The 25,936-nt window shown below is 39.5% G+C and overlaps 2 protein-coding genes across 2 annotated transcripts; both read left to right on the forward strand.

Moving 5' to 3' along the window:
* The first annotated feature begins 1,838 nt into the window (after nucleotides 1-1,838).
* On the forward strand, nucleotides 1,839-4,563 carry LOC132858834 (probable vesicular acetylcholine transporter-B). The gene has a single exon (XM_060889348.1). It carries the CDS (start codon nucleotides 2,048-2,050, stop codon nucleotides 3,581-3,583), a length of 1,536 nt encoding a protein of 511 aa, XP_060745331.1. The 5' UTR covers nucleotides 1,839-2,047; the 3' UTR covers nucleotides 3,584-4,563.
* A 2,054-nt stretch (nucleotides 4,564-6,617) lies between these two features.
* LOC132858840 (choline O-acetyltransferase-like) lies at nucleotides 6,618-23,245 on the forward strand. The gene is made up of 14 exons (XM_060889360.1): nucleotides 6,618-6,657; nucleotides 9,004-9,195; nucleotides 9,634-9,752; nucleotides 10,954-11,007; nucleotides 11,128-11,317; nucleotides 13,331-13,508; nucleotides 15,016-15,185; nucleotides 16,077-16,177; nucleotides 18,131-18,259; nucleotides 18,649-18,771; nucleotides 19,174-19,315; nucleotides 21,748-21,810; nucleotides 22,442-22,579; nucleotides 22,994-23,245. The coding sequence occupies exons 1-14, from the start codon at nucleotides 6,619-6,621 to the stop codon at nucleotides 23,243-23,245; spliced, it is 1,890 nt and encodes a 629-aa protein (XP_060745343.1). The 5' UTR covers nucleotide 6,618.
* The last annotated feature ends 2,691 nt before the right edge of the window (nucleotides 23,246-25,936 follow it).

The following is a 25,936-nucleotide window of genomic DNA, read 5'->3' on the forward strand; positions in this document are numbered from 1 at the left end:
CATCCCTAACTCTAACACATCTCTAACTGTAACTCAACCCTAACTCTAACACATCCCTAACTCTAACTCAACCCTAACTCTAACACATCCCTAACTCTAACTCAACCCTAACCCTAACTCAACCCTAACTCTAACTCAACCCTAACTCTAACTCAACCCTAACTCAACCCTAACTCTAACTCAACCCTAACTCTAACACATCCCTAACTCTAACACATCCCTAACTCTAACACAACCTTAACTCTAACACATCTCTAACTGTAACTCAACCCTAACTCTAACACATCCCTAACTCCAACACATCCCTAACTCCAACACATCCCTAACTCCAACACATCCCTAACTCTAACTCAACCCAACTGCATTTATATAACAGCAGCACTTTGGGTAAAACCTGGGCATGATCTGTTATTGGACATCAAGATGAGCCACATTGATCAGGTACAGTGAGGATCAGTCATGGCCTCCCATCAGACTGCAGGAGTTCACCTACAGCTCAACAGAGAAGGAGAGAGTACACATCATTTACGTCTGTTAGTGTCTTATAATGATCTTGGGTATTCTCCAGACTTCAAAACCTACAACAATAATGTTGTTTCCTCAGTTCTAATCCTCAAACTTTCAGAAAGCTGTAACTGTTGAACATCCAAAGAAGATGACATTTTGTAGTGGAGATAATGAAGTGTAACAGTCATGAAGCTCAAAAAAAAAAGTTCAGGAAAATGACATTTTATCTTAAAATGAAATAATGAATGATTTAATTTCACATACATTTCACAATACATGCATAACGAAATACATTTCAATATTACATAAATAAACAAATAAATAAATAAATAAATAAATAAATAAAACCAATCAGTAATAAAATTAACTGATGGTGCTGATGTTGTGTAGTGTTATGATGTGAACACTAGGTGGCAGTATCTCTACACTCTGAAATATCGTATTGTCGGGAAGTTCTGAATGTTGTTGATCTTCCAACTGCTGTTTATTTTTCATTTTTACTTTCCATTCGTATCGCTTAATTTTATATTTTATACTGTCTATTTTTTTTATAATGTCTATATTTTATAGACACACCTTTATTATGTAGGTATATATATATATATATATATGTGTGTGTGTGTGTGTGTGTGTGTGTGTGTGTGTGTGTGTTGTTCTAGATTAATTATTAATCATAATTCCATAACGGGAGATTTTTTTATTGTTATATTATTATTATTATTATTATTATTATTATTATTATCCCCCTCCCCCAGGATGGGACACTGTCCATTTCTGTGATAGTGAAAAGCTCGTTTATTTATTTATTTATTTATTTATTTATTTATTTATTTGTTTGTTTGTTTGTTTGTTTGTTTGTTTATCATTAAATTATTTGCTCGTCCTTCTTTAGTTTCAGCATCAATGCCGTTTTATTTTTCAGTCCTTTTATTTATTCACTTTCAGATCTAGAACAGAATTTATTTTGCTTTAACGTCTTTTTAATTTACACATTTACAGAATTTTAAGGCTTTATTTTACATGATAAGAATTTATTCATTTATTTTATTTTGGTTTCTATTGTGTCCCTTTTTCTTTCAATACCACACACACACACACACACGTACCCATTGGGAAGGAGGTGATGCTCGTGTATCTCTCTTTCCACTTCTGATTGGTCAGTGCGATTCTGTTGAGAGAGAGAGAGAGAGAGAGAGAGAGAGAGAGAGATCAGAACCCAGTGCTGTGAGTTCATACGCGCTAATGGCAACAGCAGCAGCACAGTTTGCGCATCCGGACAGTCTGACCAGAAGAGGGACAGAGACAGAGAATAAGTAGAGTAACGTGAGAACAGAGACAGAGAATAAATAGAGACACGTGAGGACAGAGACAGAGAATAAATAGAGACACGTGAGGACAGAGACACAAGATGAAAATGAAGGGACGGATGAGTTGAAGGCTGCGCGTAAAGACAGAAACTGGGAGAAACTTCGCGCTTCGGCAGGGAAAGAAAAAAGGGAATCAGCAGTAGGTGAGATTTTCCTTTTCCTCCCGCTGCAGCATGGAGGAGTCCGGAGGGTCTCTCGCTCTGGCCAAATCAGCTGCTCAGAAACTTTCCGAGAGGACAAAGCAGCTCGGCGGGGCGGTGCACGACCCCGAGCGCCAGCGGAGGATTATCTTAGTGATCGTGTGCGTGGCGCTGCTCTTAGACAATATGCTGTACATGGTGATCGTGCCGATTATCCCAGATTATCTGGCCGACCTGGAGAGCGAAAATGAAGCAAAGACACACAGTAACACCTCCTCTCTCAGCACCAAGGAGAACCTGGATGTAAAGATAGGAGTTCTATTCGCCTCCAAAGCCATTGTCCAGCTTCTTGTGAACCCTTTATCAGGGACATTTATTGACCGGGTGGGTTATGACATCCCACTCCTGATTGGGCTAACGGTCATGTTCTTATCCACCAGTGTGTTTGCATTTGCTGAAAACTATGTCACATTGTTTATGGCACGCAGCCTACAGGGTCTTGGTTCAGCGTTCGCAGACACATCAGGCATCGCCATGATCGCTGACAAGTACACAGAGGAGGCAGAACGCAGTCGTGCACTCGGTATTGCCCTGGCATTCATATCATTTGGCAGCCTCGTGGCACCACCGTTTGGTGGAGTGCTGTATGAGTTCGCCGGCAAGCGTGTACCATTCATCGTGTTGGCATGCGTGTGTCTAGCTGATGGTTTGATGCTGCTCACTGTGATCAAGCCCTTCTCAGATCGGTCACGTGAGAACATGCCCATCGGCACTCCCATCCACAGGCTCATGATGGACCCGTACATTGCAGTGGTGGCAGGTGCACTTACGGTGTGCAATGTGCCGCTGGCCTTCCTCGAACCCACGGTGTCCAACTGGATGGAGACCACGATGCACGCCAGTAAATGGGAGATGGGCATGACATGGCTGCCTTCCTTCTTCCCGCATGTTCTGGGCGTGTATATGACGGTCAAACTGGCAGCCAAGTACCCACACCTGCAGTGGTTCTACGGTGCTCTGGGCATGGTGATCATCGGTGCTAGCTCATGCACCGTGCCTGCTTGCAAGAACTTCGGACAGCTCATGATGCCGCTGTGCGGTATCTGCTTTGGGATCGCGCTCGTCGACACGGCACTGTTGCCCACGCTGGCCTTCCTCGTTGATGTCCGTTACGTGTCTGTTTATGGCAGCGTATATGCCATAGCAGACATCTCATACTCTGTGGCCTATGCCATGGGGCCCATTGTGGCCGGGCAGATCGTCCATAACCTGGGGTTTGTCCAGCTCAATTTGGGCATGGGCCTCGTCAACATGCTCTATGCTCCCGCTCTGCTTGTGCTGCGCCACGTCTGCCAGATGAAGCCGTCCTTCTCTGAGCGGAACGTGCTGCTGGAGGAGGGTCCCACAGGACTCTATGACACCATCAAGATGGAGGAACGCAACTTAAAAAGGAAAGGACTGAGCACCACCACAAACATCAACACTACAACCAGTGCTCTGCCCATTGAGGACGGATTCGGATCGAGATCGTTCTCAGAGGAGGAGTCGTCTGGACCAGAGTACACTTAACATCATACACTTACATTCTCTATAAAGGTTAGAGAAGGAGTAAGAGAAGGTTCTTTACACATTAATACATTCTAATACATATTAAATGATGTAAGTTCCTGAAACAAATTTACTTTGTTTCTCATATAATTATAATGATTTTTTCTTGGAGGTTTTTAACACAGACGTGTCACAGTTGATACAAGCTGAAACACCCTTAAAGGATTTTCACGTTTGGTTTCCTAAGTAACATTTTATGTCTTTATCCATGTAGTATCGGTGCCATAAAGAACCTAAGAGAAAACAGGTACTTTGGGAATGCTGCATAGTTATTAGTTGACTTAAAGGACACTATTTTTTTAGAGAGGTTTCAACACAGAAACCTTCACAGAGAAAAACTGGCAAACATTTGACTTTTTTTAGTAGTCTTTTATAGTGCCAATTATATATATACATATTAGTGAACCAAAATCTATACTTGGATGTCATTTCTAGCACTTTTAATGTTTACAATTATAGTAATATTTAATTTCAAATTTAAATTTCTCCTAATGTCGACATGTTACTGGTGTTCTGTGACACTGCAGATTCAACACAGTGCTTTATTAACGCCGTGTTAATGAGGATTTAAAGCATTTCAGCCTCACACAGGAGTTTAGATCCACACTGCTGCTCATACTGTGAAGTTTTCATGAAAAAGTGAACTGTATTAAACCATTACATCAGACAAAACGCATTAACGTCACCGAGCTGCTTCTCTTACATGTATAGAACGGATATGTACAGAAAAGATCACGACATATTTCACATCTATTTCCATACGAACAAAAACGGTAGCTTATTTTGATGTAAAGAAAATTGTGATTTTATTTGTTGTACAAAATATATTTCAGCTTTAACAAAATCTCCAGCTATTTAATTAAGAATATCTTTTAAATACTGAACTACAATATGACGTGTACATATCTGTAAATCAGTGTAAATTGGTGGTGTGTGAATATGTGGATATGATTAAATATAAATATAAATAAATAAATAAATAAATATATGTATGGAACTGTTTCAAGCTATGTAAAGGCAAAACTATAAGGTGTTAAAGTCAGAACAACGTGGAGTTTTCTCATTTATGATGATTTTAATAATAAAAACTCTTGAAACAGGCATCACTGTTGTACTGTATCTGCTTTAACAACAACAAACAACAAACAAACAAACACAGTCAATAGTTTTTAATTAAATCACCATAATGAATGATTGTTAATTAATGTTATTAAACATTACAAAGAGTAAATTATCCAGAATAAATTAGATGCATGATATAATTTAATTTACTGTTGTTGTTTTTTTTTTTGTCGTTTTATTTAGTTTTTATTTAATTTTACTTAATTTATTTAAAGTCCGTGTCACAGAGGATAATCTGAGATGATGGGAATTATTTGTAGATACATTAATACATTTATTATAAGAATCTCTTAATATTTAATAATCTCTTATAATATATAAATTATAATAAAGTAAATAATGTTAAAAAAAGATACTATTGTTTTTATTAAACTTGATCTATTTAGTCAGATTAGCTGTCAAACAAATTGCTTCAGTTAATATTAAAATTATTATTAAAATGATTATAATTGATGGTGTTTATCATCAGATATTATTAGTATTTAAATAGCGGGATATTTTGGTTAAAGAGGTTTGAGTCACAGACAGCGTGCGCTACAAACTGACCAATCAGAAAGCTTCAGAACTCCTTTATCGTATCCACTGACCAATGACAAACGCGTCCGATTAGCCAAGGGGGCGTGGTTTCGGACGAAAGCCTGAGGGCGAAGAGAAGAGGCAGAAATAAAGTGACGGCGCGCGCGGAACGAGGAGCGCGAGGACTGTGAGGAAGGAGCGCGTGCGTCAACTAGTACAGCATCCCACAGGTAAGTTACCTGAAATAAAGAATAATATATTCATTTAAAATAAATGATCTAGTAAATATTAAACTCTGTATTAATGTCTAAATAAATTAATGCGGTATGAAATGGGGGATTTCTCTGTAATATATAAAGCCATTATTATTATTGTTATTATTATTATTATTATTAGTAGTATTAGTAGTAGTAGTAGTAGTAGTAGTATTGTTATTGATATTATTATTGTTATTGTTGTTATTGTAATTATTCTTATATTATTATTGTTATTATTGTTGTTGTTGTTATTATTGTTATTATTACTGTTGTTGTTGTTGTTGTTATTTTAGTTTTAAATATCCAGTATTGTAGATTGCTTTCTTGGTGACAATGACAGTGTAATTAAACATATATTTTATTGTTAATATTATTACTATGAATGAAGGATGATGAAGAGTCTCAGTGTAAAGTGTAAAATGTTCTTGTGCAGCTCTGGAGATGTTATTAATTATTATTATTATTATTATTATTATTATTATTATTAATACTAGTAAGATGAGTATGTTGTGATTTTAAGTGATTCTCATGGCACTGAGGCGTCAGCTGAAGTTTCACTTAATATTAATAATCAGACAATTTAGATTGATGCAGAAGATTCCTGCATCATTGTTAAATATTTACATCATGTGTGTATATAGAGACGTGTGCAGAAGTTTTCACACACCCCATCTGAATGTCTGAGACACAGATGCTGTAGTTAGAATATTTTTTTTCTTTGCCTTAAATGTAACTGCACTGATGTTTGTCTTTATCACTTATCATCTATTTTACATGACTGAATGTCTGTAGCATTTGTTCTGTTACTCAGCTACTCCTCAGCTCGACTTTTACAGTTTTACTAATCATTGTTTTTCACAGACTTACTTTTAATTATTATAATTATTGAATTCTTTATAAATGTTCCTTCATTGTCGCAAGAATTTAAAACAAATCAGTGTGACATGATATTAATAGAAAAACAAACATTATTGATTTATGAAGGAGATGAAAAGAATGATAAATGTGTAAACACACTCCTAATGTGTGTGTGTGTGTGTGTGTGTGTGTGTCTGTGTGTTGTTAAGACCATCCGATCGGCCTCTGGATCATACTGTGAAGATGCCTGTGCTGGAACAAGAACCTTCCAGAGACAGCCATGTAAGCATAATATCGCCATCATCATCACCATCATCATCATTACCATCATCATCAGTCACTACAGCATTAACTCACTGTAGTGTATAAACTCTCCCCTTCTGCATTACTTTGTGTGATTCATTAATTATTGACCTTTTTTTCTTATTTTTGTCCTGTTTCGGTTACATCTGATGAGGTGATCATGAGGTGCACTGATGAAAAAAACACACACACACACAATGGAAGGAGTCTCCAGTGTCCGCACTGTGTGACGCTCAGAGTTAAATCTGGAACTTTACGCTTTCCCACATCTTCAGAACAGAAGAGTTTACACATCTTTGTGTTTTTTATTTTCTTTCCTATCACTTGTGTCTTGTGTTACCTTAGAGAGAGAGAATAAAGAGGGACTAGTCAGGGAAAGACTGTTTATAGCTGCTATAATGTAAGTGACAACAGGAACTGACTCGCTTCCTGAAAGTTCCACCTTATTAAAAGCAACTGAATTCATTCACCTATGGTCATGAGCTTTGGGTCAAGACCGAAATTACAAGATCCCGGATACAGTACAGGCGGCCGAAATGAGTTTCCTCTGTAGGGTGGCTGGGCGCTTCCTTAGAGATAGGGTGAGGAGCTCGGTCACTTGGGAGGAGCTCAGAGTAGAGCCGCTGCTCCTCCACATCGAGAGGAGTCAGCTGAGGTGGCTCGGGCATCTGTTCCGGATGCCTCCTGGACGCCTCCCTGGGGAGGTGTTCCGGGCATGTCCAACTGGGAGGAGGCCCCGGGGAAGACCTAGGACACGCTGGAGGGACTATGTCTCTCAGCTGGCCTGGGAACGCCTCGGTATTCCCCCGGAAGAGCTGGACGAAGTGTCTGGGGAGTCTGGGCATCCCTGCTTAGACTGCTGCCCCCGCGACCCAGCCCCGGATAAGCGGTAGAAAATGGATGGATGGATGGATGGATGAATTCATGTTGAAACACTGCTGTGATATTAGAGCAATAAAAGATTTCTGGATGTGATTTTATATTGAATAAACCTCAGGTTTGATTACAGAAATTTTAGTTTTTAGTTGAATTATAGCTCTGGTTTATACACATATGTATACATATATATATACGTATATATATACAGTATATATATATACGTATATATATATATATATATATATATATATATATATATATATATATATATATATATATATATATATGTATATATATATATATACACACTGAAAATAATATTTTGTCATATTCTACTGATTTATGATCTTTATATTCAGCTTGAAACGTTTACATTAATGTCGATTGGATCCTTCAGCTCTCTAAAGGCTCAGCTAACAGACTCACTTCAGCTAATAGAGTACTGATGGAATGGCTCTTAACACGGCGTCAGCGATTGTCCCGTGGGCCGAGAGGCAAGTGAGGGTGTGTTAAAAAGCATACAGACACTGTGAGTGTGTGTGTGTGTGTGTGTGTGTGTGTGTGTGTGTCTGGTCATGCATATACAGTTCAGTATTGAGAAGAAAGATATTCTTGTTGTTATAACAGACATATAAGAGGTTATTGATGATTGTTCAGAATCGCATGGGGTAAAAATAAAGAAATATTAAAATAAATAAAAAACTAAACATTTAATTTCACACATCAGGTTGAATCCTAATTATCTGTAGAGACTCAGTGGGCATTGTTTTACTCTGTTAGCTAGTTCATTTGTAAATAGACTCAGTACTAGTATTGAGTATTATAGTCTAATTCTCTACAATAAACAAATAGATTTTTTTAAGGTACTGGATTTACGTTTACATTTTCATGTACATTTACATTTTACATTTACGTTTACGTTTACATTTATATGTACATTTACATTTATGTTTAAATTTACGTTTACGTTTACATTTATATGTTTATGTTTACATTTACATTTATGTTTACATTTATGTTTATGTTTACGTTTGCATTTACGTTTACATTTATATTTGCATTTATATTTACATTTACGTTTACATTTACGTTTATGTTTACATCTACATTTACATTTATGTTTACATTTTTGTTTACGTTTACATTTATGTTTAAGACATTTGTCAGACGACATCAATGTGATGTGGATTTTTGTCAAATATACAGAAAACATACACTTGTCTATCGCACCCCAAACGATCCTGAGGGATTTTTTTAAACTGGGATATTGTCACATCAGTCCATGTTGACATTAAATAATCTCCTTAAACTCATTAAAACTAAACAAACTGGAAGTTCGTCATGTGTCATGGATCATCTAACTGCTCTCATGATTTCCATATCATAGGTTCATAATAAATTAGTAGACTAGACTGCATCATATTTGTATAAATACATGTCCTTTAGGGCCTACCCACACTACCTGTACCAGACCTGCAGCAAACCCTGTCTTCATACCTGAGGTGTGTGAAACATCTCGTGCCTGAAGCTCAGTTTCAGAAGACCAAAGACATGGTGGAGAAGTTCGGCAAACCAGGAGGAACAGGAGAGATGCTCCAGAAGAAATTACTGGAGAGGAGAGACCAGACCAAGAACTGGGTATAAAATACAGCACACTACACACCCACACTCACTACACACACTACACACACAGAACCTGTGCAATGATACATATCAATAGAGTACAGATGTGTATGTAATGGAGTGTGAAGAGGGATTCTTCAGTTCTTCTCTCTGGTGGAACCCTTGAAGAAGGTTCCCGTAACAGAAAAAGAAGAAGCTCTTACTCAGTTACAAGTCACTCATCACTCACAGTTTGTTTCTTGTAGGAAAATAGACTGCTTGCATTGTTTCTTGTGGGTGTGACCTGTCCACCATTTTGTTTTTACATCCCATAAGACCATTTGTTAAGATCATCTCATTCAAACAGAATTGAGATAAATCTCACGTTAAATATCTAAGAGTAGCTCTGCACTAGAGATACAAGGCTAATGTAGAGGCTTGGTAACGGATATCTATGTTCTGTGTATGATTCAGGTTTATGATTACTGGCTGGAGGACATGTACCTGAACAACAGACTCGCACTTCCTGTTAACTCCAGTCCCGTCCTGGTGTTTCCCAGACAGGACTTCAGAGACAGAGACGACTCCCTCAGGTATCCTGCTAGCAGACAGTTACACAATTATGGATGTAATTTGCTATTATATTACGCTTTAACAATTAACTGTGAATAATAACAATAAAGTATTAGAACAAGCATGTTTACTGTCAGAGCTAATTATAAAAAACTAACCAACACCTGATAACCAATCAGATTCCAGCACAGGATGGATGATGGTGCTTCAGAAATAAAATTGGTTTCTGCTGATGAATGATAAAACTTACAGTCTCTATTTTATTTCACTGAGGCAGAATAATGCAGAGCACTCAACACACACTGCCTCAGGGAGAGAGAGAGAGAGAGAGAGAGAGAGAGAGAGAGAGATGCAATAGAAATAGGTTAGAGATCTGCGTCTGTGTGTGTGTGTATGCATGTGTGTGTGTGTGTGTGTGTGTGTATGCGCGTGTGTGTATGCGTGTGTGTGTGTGTGTGTGTGCGCGTATGTGTGTGTGCGTATGTGTGTGTGTGTGTGTGCATGTTTGTGTTTGAAGAGTTTCTCAGAAAGCAGCAGTGATGAACACAACATACTGTTTCTCTTCTCTAATCTATACATCTTCAGTAATGTAATCATATTATTGTCTCATTTCTGAGCAACAACAGAGACTAATTCTGTGTGTGTGTGTGTGCGTGTGTGTGTGTGTGTGTGTGTGTGTGTGAGAGAGAGTGAGAAACATGATCAGTTTGTGTATTTGTGATTATTCTTTGTGTAGATGAGGGTTCACCACACTTTATACACAACCATATACAAACAAACACAAACAATATATTTGTCTGTGTCTAACAAGTCTAACACACACACACACACACACACACACACACACACACACACACACACACACACACACACACAATACTGTACTGCTTCCTCACTTCCATTTCATTATTATTCTTATTGCATTTCTCTAGAGTACAGTAAAGGAGGCGTGACCTCGGTGTCTATTATAGTGAAGTGGGCGTGGTATCTGTGTCTATTACAGCCTATAAGTTTATTATCATGAAGGAGGCGTGGCATCTGTGGCTATTACAGTGAAGGGGGCATGGCCTATATGTTTATTATCATAAAGGAGGCATGGCATCTATGTCTATTACAGAGAAGGAGGCGTGGTCTCTCTGTCTATTACAGCAAAGGAGGTGTGGCCTCTGTGACTGTTACAGTGGAGGAGTGGCCACTGTACCTGATGATCTTTTCTTACAGATTTGCTGCTCGTCTGATGTCAGGTGTGATGGAGTATAAAGCCATGCTGGACAGGTACGCTGTTACTCACCTGTGCAAATCAAACCTTCTGACACAAGAGATAATAATAAGAGAATGATTTAAATGACTGGTGTTTTTGAAGTAAAGCCAAAACGCTGATAGAAAGGTTTACAGGAGGACTTTACCCCCGGATTGTGTTCGAGGTCAGGAGGTCGGTGCTGAGCTGTGTATGGAGCAGTATTACCGTTTCTTCACATCCTACAGACGACCTGGACTAAACAAAGACTCACTGATCACACAGAGCAGCACAGGAGCCCAGAAAACACCTGAACTCGGACACGTCATAGTGGCCTGCAACAACCAGGTCATTATTATTATTACTAGAAACTGTCACAGAATCTGTATCTTATACCACACTTTACTAATGACCCCACAAACTATTAAATATCATAACTGTCTTACCATATCTTCAGTCCACCGTACGTGTTTCAAAGCACATCTTATTCACCCTAAATACTGTATGAGCCTCATAAACACCTTCACAACCAACATCAGTCTCCTATGTGTGTGTCCCAAATCATGGTTTATTTATAAGAAGGCCAAAGAAGTACAATCACTCAGTGCATCACAAGTCACCAGTCTATTCTGGAAATGTCTTAGACCACATAATCTATTGTCTATAAGACACAAAACATCATCAAATCACTGTGGGCGTGTCCCAAACCACACCTTATTTAATATAAGCACCATAAACACCATTGCCTCTTTGTGGGCGTGTCTTATAGCACATTTTATTCACTTAGCATAGCATATATAGCGTTTTTGTAAGTTCCTCACAAGATGATTTTGCGCAGTTGTTTGGAGAACCAGCGGTACTCTGGTGTTACAGAAAGAATCTGTACCTGGAAATGACTCAGGAACAGTTGTTATGCTGCTAATGAGCGCTTGGCCGTGGAGCTGCAGCTGGCTAACTCAATTAGTCCTGATTGGATCTACCACTTTGTCTGGCTAGAACGTCAGCGCTGGCAGGATTTTAACCCCTCACCAAGCAGTCTCAATGGACTTCACCTGACAAATCCACACCCACGCACTGTCATTTATTTACATTTATTTATTTATTTATAATTAATGGAGTAATTATGAGTTTCCAAACAGATTAATTTCATGTAGCATTAAGACAGAGACGAGATAACGCGACCGATCGGCATCAACGGAAACATCAAACTATCATCTGGTTTCTGAAACCGACTTCCACGTGATTCTGAAGTGAAATTAACTGAACACACTTCAGGAGTAATCTGGCTCAGGTTTGAATTCTACATGATTGACTCAAGGCCTAAAGTTGCGTCCAGTTTATTTCTGCTGTTAAATAAATTTGAAAGTAAAACAACACTAATAATTTAATCTGATGGTTTGTGTTCTAAATACAGTGTCAAGTGTAAGGGAGCAAACGTTAAACTAGAGAAGTGTAAATAGTGTTGATTTAGATCCTGGATAATCTTGGAAATTAATTCTTAAATTCACCACAGTGCTGCTGATTGCTGCTTTCTGATCAGTCAATAGCACCGGTTTATATTAAACACTCGCTCGAATACGTTCTCATTTCCATAGCAACAGCTCATCGACCGGGACCTGTACAGCGCACGCTCCGTGCAGAGGGATTAAACCCTATTCTGTAAAGCGCTGAAGCTGTTTGTTTCAATTTTCTGACATCATCAGGACAGAAGAGTTTACACTTCTTATTACTGCGATTAGGTTAAGAGAGGGGGGTCACGGTGGCTTAGAGGTTAGCACGTTCGCCTCACACCTCCAGGGTTGGGGGTTCGATTCCCGCCTCCGCCTTGTGTGTGTGGAGTTTGCATGTTCTCCCTGTGCCTCGGGGGTTTCCTCCGGGTACTCCGGTTTCCTCCCCCGGTCCAAAGACATGCATGGTAGGTTGATTGGCATCTCTGGAAAATTGTCAGTGTGTGATTGCGTGAGTGAATGAGAGTGTGTGTGTGTGCCCTGTGATGGGTTGGCACTCCGTCCAGGGTGTATCCTGCCTTGATGCCCAATGACGCCTGAGATAGGCACAGGCTCCCCGTGACCCAAGGTAGTTCTGATAAGCGTTAGGAAATGAGAAGATGAGGTTAAGAGAGAAAAGTTGCTGTAATGTAAGTGATAACAGGAAGTTCACAACATTAAATGTACCTATAAATGAATAAAACTATGACTTGTCATTTATTAATAATTGTTTGGCTTTTGTTAAAAGGAATAAAACTCTGTGGAATGTGCTGTTATCGGGCAAATAATCAGTGTCGTGTTGTTAAAGTGTTGTGTACAAGTATATCTGTTAGAAACACGATTTTTTACAGACACTACACGCCTCTCTCCTCAGTTCTTTGTGTTAAATCTGATGGAGAAATCGCGGAGGCTGGACGAGAGTGATGTCCTTACCCAGCTGGTCAGGATCAGTAAAATGGCAGAGAAGGTTGAGGAGAAACGTCCCCCTGTCGGCCTCTTCACCTCGGACAGCCGCACGGACTGGGCTAAAGCTAGAGACATGCTGCTGAAAGGTCAGAGGTCAGAGTAATCCGGGGATAAAATGTTAAAAATGTCTTGCAGAATCCTTGGTGTTTCAGTGAAGGTGTGTATTCTTATGTCAAATGTCCTGCAAGGACAGTGGTGTTAGATACTGTATATACACTCCTGATCAAAATCTTAAGAGCAGGGAAAATATTATAATTATTCACACTTCTCCCTGGTGGATGGTAACCAGGTTGTAAGAACTTCTTCAAAATGCCAAAAGAAGAAACAAGAGCAAGAAACAAAAAAATAGAGAGAAGGTAATTTATTGTAAACTGCATTTAAACTCAAACAGGCTGTTCATCAGCTGATTAAGGTTTAAGACCACAGCCTTTAAAAGTTAAAATCTGTGCAAAAATATGGCTTTAATGGCATTGTCCTTCAGACAGTCACACTGTGATGATCTCCTGAAGGCAAAAGCAAAAAGGCTTTCTGTTTTAGAACGTGGCAGATTGTTGAGCTGCACAAAGAGCCATCACTGCTGAGGTTGGACGCAGTAAATCAGTCGTTTTAAATTTCCTAAAAAGATATTAAGAGTTATGGGACAAAAAATCAAGTGGTAGAACCAAAAATATTTCACCTGCACCGAGCCGAGGGATCCGACGGTCTGTCTGAGAAGAAAAAGGCCGAACCTCGACCCAAATTAAGGCCGTTACTGATGCTGACTGCAGCCCAATAACCATAAGACGGCATCTGCGAGAGAAGGGTTTAAAGAACAAAAAAGTCTTGGAAAGCCACGTCTCCTCCCAGACCACAAACTTGCCCCTTTGGAATTTGTTAGGGAGCAAAAAACATTTGCATCAAGCAACAGTTACTGTACATCAAGCATGATGAGTGTGTGAAGTTATCTACAAGAACTGTGGGGCTTCTCACTACCGAGACCTTTTTTGGGCTGTGGTCTTAAACAGCTGATAAACAGCCTGTTTGAGTTTAAATGCAGTTTTTAATAAATGAAAACGGGGGTCAGACAGACCGAGTGTTTCTGTCAGTTATTTAGTTTGTAGCTTTAACATGTCAGTGGTGATTAGTGCAGGAACACAAACACTTAACAATGGTTTAAATCACTTCTCTTTATCATTGCTGCTTATTTATTTCTAAAGTGTGGGATTTGACTCTACATTGTAGGCCAATGTTTTCTTTTTTCCCCCTGAATTATGACCCTTTTTCCGCAAAGGATTTGATTTCTCATTAAGATAAAATGAAATGGAATGAAATTCATAAAGAAATATAATGAAATATACATTAATGGTCATTACCTCCTGTCCTCCATTTTGTTTCTTTTCTTGAGACTCAGATTTGCCTGATGGTTGTATGATCACCTCCACTGCTTTTGTGTTCCTGTGAATTTTGTGTGCGCAGTGCATCCACATAAAGCTCAGTGAAATTATAATGATTATTAATATTGTTTTATAATCATCGTAATAATAATAATAATAATAATAATAATAATAATAATAACACCACACACTCTCTCACATATCAGTGTGTGATTAACAGACCCAGTGAACCGTGAGTCTCTGGAGCTGATGGAGCAGTGTGTGTGTGTGCTGTGTCTGGATGAACCCACTGGAGTTCAGCCCACCGACTCCAACAGAGCGGCACTCATTCTGCACGGCGGTGGTCATGACAAGAACGGCGCCAACCGCTGGTACGACAAGTCGGTGCAGGTACGGCCTACACGACCGGCTAGACTTCTGCTGAGTTTATTATTTATCTGACATTAATAAAGTGAAACAGCTGATCATGACATCACTGGTCAGTAAACTGCCTGCTATTAATACAGATTATTTACACAGTACATGTGTTTATAGCTTCTTTAATCATTTGTGTCACTGATGCCCCATAACATTATACTCTATGTAACTATAAACGGATAAAAATTTGTTATACACAATTTTTTATAACTAAAAAATGGAATAATTCACAAAATGCTGCAGTTTAATGAATCAGCGGTTTAACCCATATCAGGACATACTGTTAAAGGAAAACAATCAACTTACACCACTTACAGTATCTTAAGTGTTCTCTTTAACTCTTTACCTCAGACACCTTAAAATATTATTTCCTCCTGTTTGTTTGTCTCGTGTCCGTGTTGATGACTGAACGTCTTCATCATGTCTCACTCCACAGTGGTGTTAATATGAAGCTCATATGAAAGTAGACACTCAGGAATTTAAGAATTTGTAGAGTTTCATCACTATTTTTCTTTTTTCCTACAATATTAGAGGTGATATATTTATAGAAAAGATCCAAAATAAACAAACAAAAAAAAAAAGCTGAGATGTTACAGGTGAGGTGTTACAGGTGCGGTGTTACAGGTGAGGTGCTACAGGTGAGGTGCTACAGGTGAGGTGTTACAGGTGAGGTGCTACAGGTGAGGTGCTACAGGTGAGGTGTTACAGGTGAGGTGTTACAGGTGAGGTGTTACAGGTGAGGTGTTACAGGTGAGGTGCTACAGGTGAGGTGTTACAGGTGAGGTGTCACAGGTGAGCTGTTACAGGCGAGATGTTACAGGTGAGATGTAATTACAGAGCAGTGTGTTGTGCTTGTTGTTGCAGTTTGTGGTTGGTGCTGATGGTGTGTGTGGAGTGGTGTGTGAACACTCACCATTCGAGGGGATCGTTCTGGTCCAGTGCACTGAATACCTGTTGAGGTACGTGTAAGACAAACAACTATACTTTGTCCACTGAGTGTTACAGTCCCTTCACATCACCTCTTTACATTGTTCAAATTTTCTTATAATCCAATTTTATAATCCAGTTTTATTGGTCTAGAGCTTTTAACAGTGGACACTGACACAAAGCAGCTTTACAGGATTACATACATTCAGAATATCAATTATTTATGTGTAGATTTATCTCTAATGAGCAATTCAGAGGTGACGCTGGTGAGGGAAAATCCCTGAGATGATATGAGGAAGAAACCGTGAGAGGAATCAGGCTGAGAACCTCATCCTCATATGGGCAATACCAGAGAGTGGGATTATAAATCATTATAAACACACAGAGTGGGATTATAAATCATTATAAACACATAGAGTGGGATTATAAATCATTATAAACACTGAGAGTGTGATTATAAATCATTATAAACAATGCGAGTGGGATTATAAATCATTATAAACACAGAGTGGGATTATAAATCATTATAAACACTGAGAGTGGGTTTATAAATCATTATAAACACCAGAGTGGGATTATAAATTATTATAAACACCAGAATGTGGGATTATAAATCATTATAAACACTGAGAGTGGGATTATAAATTATAAACACAGAGAGTGGGATTATAAATCATTATAAACACTGGGAGTGGGATTATAAATCATTATAAACACTGAGAGTGGGATTATAAATCAATATAAACACTGAGAGTGGGATTATAAATCATTATAAACACTGAGAGTGAGATTATAAATTATTATAAACACCAGAATGTGGGATTATAAATCATTATGAACACTGAGAGTGGGATTATAAATTATAAACACAGAGATTGGGATTATAAATCATAATAAACACTGGGAGTGGGATTATAAATCATTATAAACACAGAGAGTGAGATTATAAATCATTATAAACACTGAGAGTGGGATTATAAATCATTATAAACACCAGAGTGGGATTATAAATTATTATAAACACCAGAATGTGGTATTATAAATCATTATAAACACTGAGAGTGGGATTATAAATTATAAACACAGAGATTGGGATTATAAATCATTATAAACACTGGGAGTGGGATTATAAATCATTATAAACACAGAGAGTGGGATTATAAATCATTATAAACACTGGGAGTGGGATTATAAATCATTATAAACACTGAGAGTGGGATTATAAATCAATATAAACACAGAGTGGGATTATAAATTATTATAAACACCAGAATGTGGGATTATAAATCATTATAAACACTGAGAGTGGGATTATAAATTATAAACACAGAGAGTGGGATTATAAATCATTATAAACACTGGGAGTGGGATTATAAATCATTATAAACACTGAGAGTGGGATTATAAATCAATATAAACACTGAGAGTGGGATTATAAATCATTATAAACACTGAGAGTGGGATTATAAATCATTATAAACACAGAGTGGGATTATAAATTATTATAAACACCAGAATGTGGGATTATAAATCATTATAAACACTGAGAGTGGGATTATAAATCAATATAAACACTGAGAGTGGGATTATAAATCATTATAAACACTGAGAGTGGGATTATACAGTAAATCATTATAAAAACTGAGAGTGGGATTATAAAACAAAATGTAAGATGCAGTGCCCTGCGATGAAAACGTGTTAGAATAATCTGACCAAGCCCTCATCCTGATCACCTGTACAGACAACTTCTTCCATAAAACAGTTACTCCTCAGGATCAGAGATGTCTTAATGATGGTAACGAGATGATCTGATTCATTAATCATGTCGTGTTTGGAGCGTATTTACAGCTGAAACTTAACAAACCTGACAATTCCGTACCATTTGACCATCAACATGGATAAACCTGTATGGAGGAGAACATTCTGCAAGCTCTCCACACACATGAAACACACCAAGCCTTGAGGAAATGAATAATGCTTTTGTCCATCAGGTCCAGAAGCCCCAGTAAGCTGATGAAGAGGTCGAGTGTGAGCGATCTTCCAGCTCCACAAAGACTCTCCTGGAATTGTTCTTCTCAGATCCTGAGCATGCTCTCATCCTCTGCTAACAACCTTCAGAGGTGAGATCAGTAAAATCTACACACAGTCACTAAGTGAAGAATACCACAGCTCTGAGACATCTTGATTAGATACAGTGTTGGTGTCTGAATGAAACACAATCATTTGCAAAATATAAATAAATAATTTGTGATCATGTTGAATAAATCAGCTAAAAACTGATTTGTGAAACCGATAAATCATTTGTCTCATTGTTTTCCTCATGATCTTTGCCTACGTATCTCAGCGGGATCTTGCAGGAGCTAAGAGCTAATGAAAATCAAGAGCTAATGAAAAGAACTAGTAAAGAAAAATGATCACACACATCGCACTCGCTCTGAAAGGCTCAACATTCCCATTAAGGAAAACAGGATATTTTGCTCTCCTGAAGTCTCCTGGTGTCTGTGTTTAGACTCGTAAGAAACCTGGATATGGAGGTTTTCACATTCCGAGGATACGGCAAAGAGTTTATTAAGAAGCAGAAGATGAGTCCTGACGCTTTCATCCAGGTGGCGCTACAGCTGGCCGTCTACAGGTAAAACACCTCAACGATAAACTTAGAAACTATAAACTCTTTATTATCTTAAAGGATAATCTGTAATTAATGCTCATGTTATAGTGAAGTGCATGTGTGACATTTCTGTGAAAAGCTGTGTGTGTGTCTGTGTGTGTTTGTGTGTCTGTGTGTGTTTGTGTGTGCATCTGTGTGTATGTGTGTGTATTTATGTGTGCCTGCGTGTGTGTGTGTGTCTGTATGTGTGTGTTTGTGTGTGCGTCTGTGTGTTTGTGTGTCTGTATTTGTGTTTGTCTGTGTGTGTTTGTGTGTCTGTGTGTGCATTTGTGTGTGTCTTTGTGTGTCTGTGTGTGTCGGTGTGTTTGTTCGTGTCTGTGTGTTTTTGCGTGCCTGTGTGTGTTTGGGTGTGTTTTCTCTCCTCAGATGCACCAGGAGGTTAGTCTCCACCTACGAGAGCGCCTCCACCCGCCGTTTCCTTCACGGTCGTGTTGACAACATCCGCTCGTCCACTGCCGAGGCGCTGCACTTCTCTAAAGCCATGACAGATGAGGGAGTGTGTGTGCAGGTGCCTCGTTTTTCTTCCTCATCCCCCATTACTGCGCCTCGCTTCTAATTCTGTCCATCATGGTGCGTTGTTAAACGAGTCTCACCAGCCTCCGTCTCCTCCACTAAGATCAGCCACTAATCACGTCAGAGATCAGAGAGCGGTGCAGCACATAACACGCTATACTTTACACACACTGCATGTAACACACACTGCATGTAACACACACTGCATGTAACACACACTGCATGTAACACATGCTGCTAATAACAAATGCTGCACTTAACACACACACACTACACTTTAAACATGCTGCTTGTAACAACTCTACATCATGCTGTGGTCTGTGATTTAAACCCAAAATCCTTCAGTCTAAACAGATCCGTCTTTGCTACTGACACAGTGTCCTATCCTCACTTCAGCTTACATTTACATTTACAGCATGTGACAGACTCTTATCCAGAGCGACGTACATAAGTGCTTAAATCTCTAGCATTGGATACATTAATGCTGGTTCACTAAGTTACATACTTATGATACCATGAGTTTGAAACATTTGTTTATAGTTACAATGAAAAAGTGTCAAAGTTTTTTTTTTTTAAATAAATGCAAAAGATAGGGAAAGAAGTGCTTGGTGAAGTGTTTCCTGAATAAGTAGGTCTTCAATGGTGTGTGTAGTGAAGAGTGTGTGTGTGTGAGGGGTGTGTGCGGTGTAGAGTGTGGTTGAAGAGAGTCTGTGAGGGGTGTGTGTGATGCGGGGTGTGTGCGGTGTAGAGTGTGGTGAAGAGAGTCTGTGAGGGGTGTGTGTGATGAAGAGTGTGTGTGAGGGGTGTGTGTGTGGTGAAGAGTGTATGTGAGGGGTGTGTGTGGGTGGTAAAGAGTGTGTGTGAGGGATGTGTGCGGTGTAGAGTGTGTGTGAGGGGCATGTTTGGGTGGTGAAGTGTGTGTGAGGGGTGTGTGTGGTGAAGAGTGTGTGTGAGGGGCGTGTGTGGGTGGTGAAGAGTGTGGGTGAGGGGCGTGTGTGGGTGGTGTAGAGTGTGTGTGAGGTGTGTGTGTCGTGAAGTGTGTGTGTGAGGGGTGTGTGTGGGGTGAAGAGTGTGTGTGGGGGTGTATGTGTGTGAGGGATGTGTGTGTGTGGTGAAGAGTGTGTGTGAGGGGTGTGTGTCATGAAGTGTGTGTGTGAGGAGTCTGTGTGGGGTGAAAAGTTTGTGCAGAGTGACTGTGAGGCATGAAGTGTGTGCGAAGGGTGTGTGTGGGGTGTGTGGTGAAGAGTGTGTATGTGTGAGAGGTGTGTGTGAGGCGTGTGTGTGGTGAAGAGTATGTGTGAGTGGTGTCTGTGTGAGGAGTGTGTGTGTGGTGAAGAGTGTGTGTGAGGGGTGTATGTGTGTGAGGGATGTGTGTGTGTGTGTGTGTGGTGAAGAGTGTGTATGTGTGAGAGGTGTGTGTGAGGCGTGTGTGTGTGGTGAAGAGTGTGTGTGAGTGGTGTGTGTGAGGAGTGTGTGTGTGGTGAAGAGTGTGTGTGAGGGGTTTATGTGTGTGGAGTGAAGAGTGTGTGTGGAGTGAAGAGTGTGTGTAAGGTGTGTGGGGGGTAAAGAGTGTGTGTGTGAGCGGTGTGTGGTGAAGAGTGTGTGTGTGTGAGAGGTGTGTGTGAGGGGTATGTGTGGTAAAGAGTGTGTGTGAGGGGGTGTGTGTGGTGAAGAGTGTGTGTGAGGGTGTGTGTGTGTGTTGTGAAGAGTGTGTGTGAGGGGTGTGTGTGGGGTGAAAAGTTTGTGTAAGCTGTGTGTGTGGTGCAGAGTGACTGTGAGGCATGAATAGTGTGCGAGGGGTGTGTGTGGTGAAGAGTTTGTGTGAGGTGTGTGTGAGGGATGTGTGTGTGGTGAAGAGTGTGTGAGGTCCACAGTGCTGTTGGCTTTGCGGATGCAGCGTGTGGTGTAAATGTCCATGATAGAGGGAACAGAGAGTCCAATGATCTTCTCAGCTGTCCTCACTATCTGCTGCAGGGTCTTGTGATGGTGCAGTTCACAAACCAGACAGTGATGCAGCTGCTCAGGATGATCTCAATGGTCCCTCTGTAGAACATGGTCAGGATGGGGGGAGGGAGATGGGCTTTCCTCAGACTTCATAAGAAGCAGAGATGCTGCTGGACTTTCTTGGTGATGAAGCTGGTGTTGAGTGACCAGATGAAGCTGATGTTCAGTGGAGAGAGAGCGAGAGAGAGAGAGAGAGAGAGAGAGAGAGAGTGGTCGCACTGTTTTATATAATATTTAAAGGTTAATATTTAAATAATATTTATAAGGTTTAATATAAACCTGATCTACTGTCAGAGCTGCTGTTAGAGAATTAATCAACACTTTCTGACCAATTAGAGTCCAGAACACCTCCAGGCTCTGACATGAAGCTGTACAGATAATAACTCGTAAACTTTTGAGTTGTTATGATTTTTTTTATTTCAGGACTCTGAGAAGATGGAGAGACTGAGGAAGGCTATAGACATACAGAGCCACAACACCAAGATGGTATGCAGCCATGTTCCTCTACAAACTAGCACATCGTCACGATTTTCTATTCAACTACATGTAGAACATGCTAACATTTAAACTAGCATTATATTAAACAGGCTAATCATTAAACTAGCATTATATTAGGCTAACATTTAAACTAGCATTATATTAAACAGGACAATCCTTAAACTAGCATTATATTAAACAGGCTAATCATTAAACTAGCGTTATATTAGGCTAACATTTAAACTAGCATTATAGTAATCAGGCTAACATTTAAACTAGCATTATATTAAACAGGCTAATCATTAAACTAGCGTTATATTAGGCTAACATTTAAACTAGCATTATATTAATCAGGCTAACATTTAAACTAGCATTATATTAAACAGGCTAATCATTAAACTAGCGTTATATTAGGCTAACATTTAAACTAGCATTATATTAATCAGGCTGACATTTAAACTAGCATTATATTAAACAGGCTAATTCTTAAACTAGCATTATATTAAACAGGCTAATTCTTAAACTAGCTAACATTTAAACTAGCCGTTTATTAAACAGGCTAAGCCAGCATTAGTAAACAACCCTTTGACTCAGTATGAGTAGCTTACTCATACACTCTCTTCTCTCTGATCCCATGAAGGCCGTTACAGGATTTGGAATAGATAATCACTTGCTGGGCCTTCGGGAAATTGCCCGAGAGCTGAAGATGGAAACTCCAGACATTTTCACAGACGAGACATATCGCCTCAGCAACCAGTTCATCCTCTCCACTAGTCAGGTAAGAGCAAGTCTCAGCCTCTGAGGCTTCATCTGAGAGGCTTCACCTGAGAGATCCAGACTCTGTGAAGACTTCCACACTTTTCTGGCCACAAGCTTCAGGCTGAAGCTGATTATTTAAGAGGTTATATGTGATGAACCTTACATTCAAATGAGCAAAGCACACAGGAACAGTTTTACTCTTTTAGGCTAGTTATTTATAATTAATAATTACATCACAGGTTTTCAACAAAGTCTCTGAAGGCATCTGTTAGCCTTTTAGCTATTCATTTTTTCATACCTTACCTTTCATATCATACTTTACCTATATATTTTTTCTTTATTTAGTTCAAAGCTATAAAAAAGTCTAGCCCTTCGGCTCTTAGGTACTCTGTGTGAATGACAGTAGTAACAACACTCTCCTTTTAACCTGCAGGTCCCTACAACAGTAGACATGTTCTGCTGTTATGGCCCAGTGGTTGCTAATGGTTATGGGGCATGTTACAATCCACAGGCTGAACACATCCTGTTCTGCGTGTCCAGTTTCCGTGAGTGTGTGTCCACCTCATCTCTACTGCTGGTGAAGGCTCTAGATCAAGCACTTACAGACATGAGGGAGCTGTGCAATAAATGCAACACTATCGGTCAGAATGAGGGTGGGGCTAAGCCAGCCACGCCCAGGAAGTAAGTCATGATAAGAGCTTCAGATATCTTCATTTATCACTAATGTAATTTCTGTTGTTTTATTTAAATATATTGTATCGCTCTGTTCCTGCTAGCTAGCTTGTAATGACTTCTCGCTAGTGGACTACTGATGATTATAGCGCATTACAATCAGGGTCGGTCTGGTTTCGTGTGCCAATAATTACAAATTATAAACACTGAGTAGTAATCATCTAAAATGTGATATGCAGTATAAATATGGGTTAAGTTCAAATGATAACCAGCTAGCTAGTAATTCATAATGCATAAAATGAAGTGAGTGATAGATTCTGTAGACGTGTCAGTGCATGAATTCCACAGTCACTTTCAGAGATTATTTACAGCCAAAATGCTGACAGATAACTAATCAAAATGTGTATATACTGTATAAAACGATATCACAAACCATGTTGAATGTTTCACAATCATCCAAGACAAATGTGTGTGAATTATGAAAAGAATATTGGTGCGTCTGGTTTCATGAAATACAGACAGAGCCTACAGACGTGTTTAGTTTAATACAGCAGAAAAAAAGGGTAATGAATATGATTTGCATGTCAAATGTGAGATACATAGCTCTATAATCTATGGAAATTCCTTATGTTACTTTTGTTGTTGTTTAGTGTGATAAAAAGTGCCCTGTTTAACAGATACTGTGATGGCCTGAACACTGTGATACTCAGTCGTGCCATTATCACACTTGGAATTTATTCCTATTGTACAAAGTATAAGAAAAGCAAGTGAAAGTTAGAAGGTTATTTATAAAACAGGATATGTGCAGAACTTCCAGGTAGCAGAGTGTTAACTATTTGTATTGTATTGAATTGAACTGAGCTTGGGGGGCACGGTGGCTTAGTGGTTAGCACGTTTGCCTCACACCTCCAGTGTTGGGGGTTCGATTCCCACCTCCGCCTTGTGTGTGTGGAGTTTGCATGTTCTCCCCGTGCCTCCTGGGTTTCCTCCGGGTACTCTGGTTTCCTCCGCCGGTCCAAAGACATGCATGGTAGGTTGATTGGCATCTCTGGAAAATTGTCCATAGTGTGTAATTGCATGAGTGAATGAGTGTGTGTGTGCCCTGCGATGGGTTGGCACTCCATCCAGCGTGTATCCTGCCTTGATGCCCGATGACGCCTGAGATAGGCACAGGCTCCCCGTGACCCGAGGTAGTTTGGATAAGCAGTAGAAAATGAGTGAGTGAACTGAGCTTACACTTTCTGTGGGTCTAATGTTTGCAGGGTCCCAATTTTCCAAGTATGGTTTACTGATTGCCAGAATGGTTGCCAGAATTGTATTTTACCTTATTTCTATGTTCCCAGGGACCTATGAAATAAGTGTCTTCAAGTTTCCAGCATTTGTGTTGGACCACTTCCTGAGCCTCATTGTATCTTAGAGATTAGTGGCTAGTGCTAAAGTTTTTGGGGCCTGGCCCCTAGACATCTACTGTATATGTTCCATAGCACCAGTGTCCTATACTACTGAGCAAATATCTTGCTGTATGAGGTATAAAGTACATGTCTTCGTAAAGAATTCTACAAAGCAGGAAATAGTAATGAAATCATTTCATTCAGTAATTTGTGTGACCCTTTGCTCAGGTACACTGTATATAGGTTTCTCAGGAAACCAGTGTCTTTGGCATCACAGAGGATTTGACACATTTCTTATGACAATTCTTTTTATTTAATCTGATTGTTTATTTTTTGTCTGAAAAGTGTTGAGTAGAGTTAAGTAAAGTAGTATGTTGCTTTTTTGACTGAAAGGCAAATTTTATTTTATTTTATTTATTTATTTTTTTTTGCTGTCAAAGTATGCAGAAGTCATAAAATAAATATTGATGGTAAATCTGGTGTTAAAAAAATTAGCCTAATACTTTTGCACAGTCTTCTATAGTATTGTATAGTTTTAGTGTCCCATGTTCCTTTACAGTCTAGTACCCCTTTTCCACCAAAAAGAACCGGGTGCTGGTTCAGAGCTGGAGCTGGTGCTGGTTCAAAGTTGGTTCCACTGGCAAACCTTCTAAGAACCGGTTTGCCTTTCAATCGGTTAGAGAGCCGTCACAGAGCCGAGTCTGATGTCACTGTATATGTGTCACGTTTCCCAGCAACGTTAGCGCAGCAGCGGCAAACACAAACACAACAATGGCGGATGTTGCTTTACTGTTAATGCTCATGGCTTTGTGAACCTACATTGGCATCTAAACGTGGCGAATCCAATGTGTACGTGCAGCTCCCTGTAATCTGTATAAATGGAGGTTGTTATCGAGAAAGTACAGAATGTTATTTTATCATTAACACAGAAAAAAAGGTACCCTTAGCATGTAGCTACCTACTATCATGTGTGCTGATAACTGATCATATTGCGGTAAAGTAAAAGTGTATTAAACATTAGTATACTTAAGGTACATTATCAACAGCGCTAACAGAAATCCCGCCCCAGGCGCTAACAGTAGCCCCGCCCCTGCCACAAGCGGTTCTTAAGTCTAGACCAGCAATGTTTTGGTGCTACTTAAGAACCACTTTTCCTGGTTCAGAGCCAGTGCTTTGGCTGTCGAAAAACAAAGAACTGGTTCTAAATTAGGCTCCAAACCAACACTCAAACTGCCTCTGTGGAAAAGGGGCACAAGGTGTCCAGGTTTCTTACATTTCCAGCCCAAGTTCCCAGAACTCTGTTCCATGAGCAA

The sequence above is a fragment of the Tachysurus vachellii genome, chromosome 2 (genome assembly GCF_030014155.1).
Source record: "Tachysurus vachellii isolate PV-2020 chromosome 2, HZAU_Pvac_v1, whole genome shotgun sequence".
Taxonomy (NCBI): Eukaryota; Metazoa; Chordata; class Actinopteri; order Siluriformes; family Bagridae; genus Tachysurus; species Tachysurus vachellii.